Genomic DNA, 6,000 nt, shown 5'->3' with positions numbered 1-6,000 from the left:
CAGAAGTGATCTTAAGAGAACCACAGGACTTGAAGAAAACCTCTAAAATGGATTTAAAAAATGGAGGTGGGATGGAAGAGAAGTCAGTGAAGGCCGAACATGAGAAAAGTGAAAAAGGTGGCAAGGTTAAAGACAGAAATGAGAATAGTGAAGACACCTGTCATAAAAGAAGCAGAGAGAGGTCATTCAGGTCTAGAGAAAAGTCAAAAGAGAGAGTGGATAAGGCAAACTATGAGAAAAGTGACAAAGGATCCCTTTCAGAAGACAGAAATAAGAACGATAGTGACTACTATCATAATGGCCATACCAGTAAAATGAACAGTAAATTTTTAGAAACATTAGTTATGAGAGATGGAGAGAATGATGATGGCAAGTACCATAAAGACAGGGCCCAGGTGGCTGAATCTCCTAAAAAGAAATCTGAAACACCTGTTAATAGAAGCAAGCACAGGAATAAAAAAGACAGTGAACAAGTTGAAGAGCACATTCAAAAACTGGATAGAGATGAGAAACACCGTAGTAAGCGTGAAGACAGAGAAAAAGCAAGTTATCATTCAAGTGTTGCAGATAGTCCTAATATCGGTGAAGTAAAGGTAAATAAAAGTACAGACAAATTTCATAGGGGACACAGTGGTAAAGAGAAAGAAGAGAGAAATTTTCACAAAAAGGATAAAAAAGACTATGTCCCTGATGGAGGCACAAATTCCATCTGTGCAAAGCATAGTGATAAGAATAAGAATGAAGTGAAGGGAAAGGAGACGAAGATGGAAAATAAAAAAAATTCAAGTCCTTTAAAAGAAAGTGGGGATATTGTAAACCATAGAGGTTTGAGTAATTCACAAGATAGACAGGAACAAGAACATACATCTAACAAATGGGAAAAAACAACTGTTGTCCAGAAAAGTGCTTTATCACGTACTTTAAGTAACTTCTCATTAGCTGGGATTAAAACCCACAAGTTGTTTAAGAAGAATTTTAGTAAGAGTTCACTTTGTATAAACAGCCCTGATCATACCTCTGTGTCTGAAAAGATGAAAAAACCAGACCTTTTGAAAAGTTGTTTTAAAGATGACTCTAGGTGCTTATCATTACCAGATGTGCTGTCGGTCTCCAAGGCAGCCAATGAATTTGGTAAAGAAAAAGAAAAGCACTGCATCAAGAAAACGTTAAAATCCAGTATTAGTGATATACTGAGAAAACTTGAGTCACCAAAGAAGAAGAACAAGAAAAGGAAAAACGGGAATGAAAGGAAGAGGAAATGTGATGGTGTGAGTGCTGATTCAATTTTGAAAGAGACCAAACAAAGCCCAAAGAAGCACAAAAAATATGATAAAAATGAATGCTTTTTACTACCAAAGACCAAATGTAATGAAGGGAACTCAGAAAAGGTAAGTGGAAGGAATCTGGATATTGCCAAGCGGTGTTTTACTGAGGGTGATGAAAGTAAAACACCTACTATGTGTTCTGAAGACTTAAAAATTGACGGACAAGTTTCTGAGAGAGGTAAGGATATTAATGAGTCAAAGGACACAGTTGATATACCTGATACCTCTAGTGATGATAATAGAGTTTTTAATGTGAAAGTAAAATCTCCTTCAAAAATGTTGGCATTGTCCATTTGTGAGCAATTCAACGAAAATGCTAAAAAGATGAGAGATTGCAAGGTTAGACTAGATGACATCCTGGAGAGACCTGAATATGTTTACTTAAAGTATAATCCACCTCATAATAATTTTCATAGTCAACTTGACACCATGTTATACAATGAAGAATGTTTAATGTGTCAGAGACATTGCTTATGTAAATTTTCAGCTGTGAGTCATGGTGTACCTCACAAACTTGATGTTGAAACATTGGTTGATGACAGAGGGCAGGAGAATATACAATTTCCAGTAAACATTGAAGAATTAACAAAAGCCAGGGTAGACATGTACCTGGATACAATGGCTGATACTGCTGAACCAGGAGCGTTAAGTGCATATGATGAAGTGGGTGATCCCTTGCAAGACCAGCCACTAGACCTCTCAGTACAGTGTAACGTCACAGGGAGACCTGGTGTTGGCCTCCAACGAGAAAGCTGCAATAGGAATGATATGCCAAAGGATATTGATGTACTTTCACTAAACCAGAAGTTTGAGAAACAATTTCTACTTGAGCGATTCTTGGCAACCATGAACTCGGATAATATCATTCTTCAAGAGTCTTGTTTAAATCTGCCTGAGAAGAAGGAAGAGGATTTATCATATGAAGGTGAAAATTCTGTCTTGCATGATGTTCATATTCCTGAAGGACAGCATCCATATAATGATGGAGTTATAAAAGAATCTTTGGTACCTGATGTTGAAAGTCAGGATGTTTCAGATCTCCCAGTTTTACAAGATAATCTAATCTCAAGTTCTGAACGATTGGGGCATACCCCAAAGGTGTATGGTACAGAGATAGGTATTAATGACAATTTCTTGTCAGATATGCCACCCAATACACTTGATTTGAAAACTAGTACTAATTCCATATCTTCGAGTGATCATGTTGTTGAAAGTTTACCTGAGCAGTCTAAACCAACACCAACCAGTCCTGGAGAAGGCATCTATTCACATTTATTTCCTGAAAATTCAGGAAATGCATATGATCCAGATACATCGGCTTATAACAATGATGAGGACATAAATAAAGTTGAATCATTTCAGGAACAGAATGAACCTGAAACAACTCAGTCAAGTCCAAGTTCAAGGTATAATTCAAGAAATGATGTTAAAGGGGAAGCGAATCAACTAGATACTGCTGCTACATACCATGAAGAGGGAAATTGTATTTGTGTTAAATGTGATGTTACCACAGGTCCACTGCCTAGTTGTAGTGAATCAGGAACACAAGTCACCCCAGAGAACCCTGAAAGAATCTCAAAGTTTCTCTATACACCAACAGCCTTTGGCATTGAAAACCTCTGTAATGTTATTAAAAATTCAGTATCGACAAACTTTACATTGAAGGAGAGGTTTACAGGAGTGGAAGAGGATTCTGATAAAAGTGACAAGTATATTCAGAATGTTAATGCTTTGTTGATAAAGAAAATTCAGATGTTACAACCAGATGGTAATCGGTCCGATGTGGAGAAGGGAACAAATAGGTTCTGTGTCATTCCTGATGTAGCTGTGAGTGAGAACATTCAGGGTGCAGGTACTGATGATGATTTTTCCCCAGTGGATACCAGTTCAGTTTTTACCCCAGATGTGGACTACCAGCCAAACTGGGAGGAGAGAATTCTGTTTTATTTCTGTCATGATAAAACAAAGTCAGTTGTACAAAAGTTCCACCTCATAAATGCTAGTGAGAATGATATTGCTAAGCTTAAGCTTTTGGCTACAAGATATAAGCTTGTTAACACTACAATGAGTGGTGTGATGAATTCAAGTGGCAATGTTTATGTACGTCCAGAACACATGGAAGATCTGCTGGAGAATGATCAGCTGCAGGCTGTTTGCAGCTGTCCTGACATAAAGTTTGGGGTGTGTCTGTCACTAAACGACATTTTAAAAGTTGTTGGACGTCAAATACTAAAATCAAAGTTCCTTTTGCTTATTCACCATACTTCTTTTCTAGATGTCTCACTAGCAAAGTTGATAACGACAGTGGTTCGAGATTTTGAGCGTGACCAAGAGCACCACCATCAGATTTTCATAACTTCATATACTTTGAAAGTATGTTATTGGAGTCTTGTTAGCAGTCAAAAGGCAGAAGGTAAAGAAAGAGCAGCATATGATATTGTAGTAAAGAACATGTGCAGTTTATTAAAATGCATTAGTGCTGGTGCTGGAAAGATTGTTGATGGAGGCTTGTGGAAAAAATTAGGGCCTGACTCCTCCATATGTGAATTTATCACATGTTTAAGAGTGACTCACAAAAATTTAAATTATATTCATAGACATGCTGCTGTAGTTGTAGGTGAGAAGAATGCTTCTTTAAGATCATCATCATCATTATTTTATGAGATTGCCACTGCCAGAGGAGTTCTGTTAAAAGTTTGACCTAGGAAATTCAGTCATTCAGCCTAAGTTGTCGTACGTTCTCGTTTTAAAACCAAAGAATTTATTTGCAATTGTATGATTAAATTTTCCTAATATGTACAATGTGTTATGTGGTACTACTTCCTTGCACAATTATATTGCATTTGTGTGATTTGGAGGTGGGGATTACAGACTATGTACAATTAATACGTAAGTTAATCTGTGTTTTAAACTTTTAGAATTTGCTAGGTGGCCACCTTTGCTGTAGATTACTCTAATTTAGTATACTTTCCAATTATACAGGATTTTATTTTTCTTGCCTTTTTGGTAGCTGATTTTATCTCTTTTTAATTTGTATGAAAATTATATTTTGTAGTGGCTGCTTATAGGAGACATCTGATAAAAGAGAGCTTAGGCAATGAATTAAATGTGGTATAGATACATTGTATTCTGGTTTTTAGATCAAACTACTGTATACAGTAGATGACAGTACTCTCTCTCTCTCTTTCTCAATATTTTCCTTTTGTGAGTTGCCTCTTTCTCTCTCAATATTTTCCTTTTGCAAGTTGCCTCTTTCTCTCTCAATATTTTCCTTTTGCAAGTTGCCTCTTTCTCTCTCAATATTTTCCTTTTGCAAGTTGCCTCTCTCATCATTTTCCTTTTGAAAGTTGCTTGATTTATGTGTCAGGTTTTCAGGGTAAAATATCCTAGCTCAAAGGTATTTAGTTTCTCTCTTGTTATTGCTTTGCATAAAAGTGTGTGTCAGGTATAACATTCTTTATTAGAGAAATTAAATATTCTTATACGTACACTTACTTCCCTCTTGACTTCCATCATTCACAGAATTTGGTTCCAAACACAATTTGTTCAATACAGTTCAGTACAGTATCTGATTAAACTACTAAATAAATATTTAGATCGCCTATTGTATCATGAATTTTGCTTGAGGGTTTTATGTTTGGATTCTTTATCTAAAACACTTTTGCAGTCTTAAGTAATTTTCAACATTAAAAACTCATTTTTTAAAATAATTTTTTGAGAAAGTAAATACTACAGGAAATTTAAGGTAGTAATCAGTATAAAAGTGTTTTGTTTATGGCTTTCACAAAAGACTGGATTTCAGTAACCAAATGTAAATTGCCCTATTGAATGTTGCTTTTGCTCTCCTGAAGCTGGTACAGTACTGTACAGAATTGTATATGGAAATAACCATGCATAATAGCACCCATTGAACTCTGCGCAGTTGGTGGAAGGCATGTAAAATAGATCATAACATCTTGCCATAACTTTTATTTGTTATTTGTTGATGTGCCTACAAAGTATTCAGCAGTGATTAGGATTTATAATTGCAGATTCCATAACATTCTTGTAGTCATAACTTTCTCATTGATCTTAAACATAGTATATTCAGTAATATGATTCAATATTTGCTTTGTAGAGAATCCCCCAATGCTTATTTGAATTGTGGATATTGATCCCATCCTCTGCCCATACTTCAGCTAAGCTCTAAAGCCTTTGTTGGAATGTTGGCAAAGGGCATCTAGTGTAGAAATCTCTGGCTCTAATCTGCATACATCTTTGCTTGTTTTGCTGTAGTGCCAGAGTTAATTCATCTACATTGATGGGAAGTGTGTCCCTACAACATTGCAATCAATTGCTTTTTAGGGAGGTATCCAAAGATTTATTACATTAATTGTAGATTAGAATTAAGTACTGGATACCTTATTGTGTAATCCTTTTTAAGGAACATTTGATACGTTTCTATGATGAGTCGTTAGTTAATAAAGCATAAACGGAAAGAAAGAAGAAAAACTTATGTTCTGGAGTATATTTATTTCATGTCTTGGTATGGAACTGTAATGAACAACATTGATTAAGTTGGTTCCGATTCATTGTCAGTTACATAATACATTAACAGAGTTTGCAAATAAAGGTGATTAAATATTTTATACTTTTTAATGTTATGGTAGCTCCAGTGCTGGGTTTTATGGCTGTT

At 35.6% G+C, this 6,000-nt stretch overlaps 1 protein-coding gene across 1 annotated transcript in view; it reads left to right on the top strand.

Annotated features, from left to right (window-relative positions):
• The window catches only part of LOC135210765 (uncharacterized), a 53,558-nt gene extending 47,609 nt beyond the window's left edge, over nt 1-5,949 (top strand). The window contains exon 5 of the mRNA XM_064243615.1: nt 1-5,949. This exon is cut by the window's left edge and continues 163 nt beyond it. Within this exon, the coding sequence (XP_064099685.1) occupies nt 1-4,025 (4,025 nt within the window). The 3' untranslated portion in view covers nt 4,026-5,949.
• Nucleotides 5,950-6,000: the final 51 nt, after the last annotated feature.

This window comes from Macrobrachium nipponense, chromosome 4 (genome assembly GCF_015104395.2).
Source record: "Macrobrachium nipponense isolate FS-2020 chromosome 4, ASM1510439v2, whole genome shotgun sequence".
Lineage (NCBI taxonomy): Eukaryota > Metazoa > Arthropoda > Malacostraca > Decapoda > Palaemonidae > Macrobrachium > Macrobrachium nipponense.
Note: the sequence above shows the minus strand (reverse complement) of the source record. Positions and strands in the feature narration are given on the sequence as shown.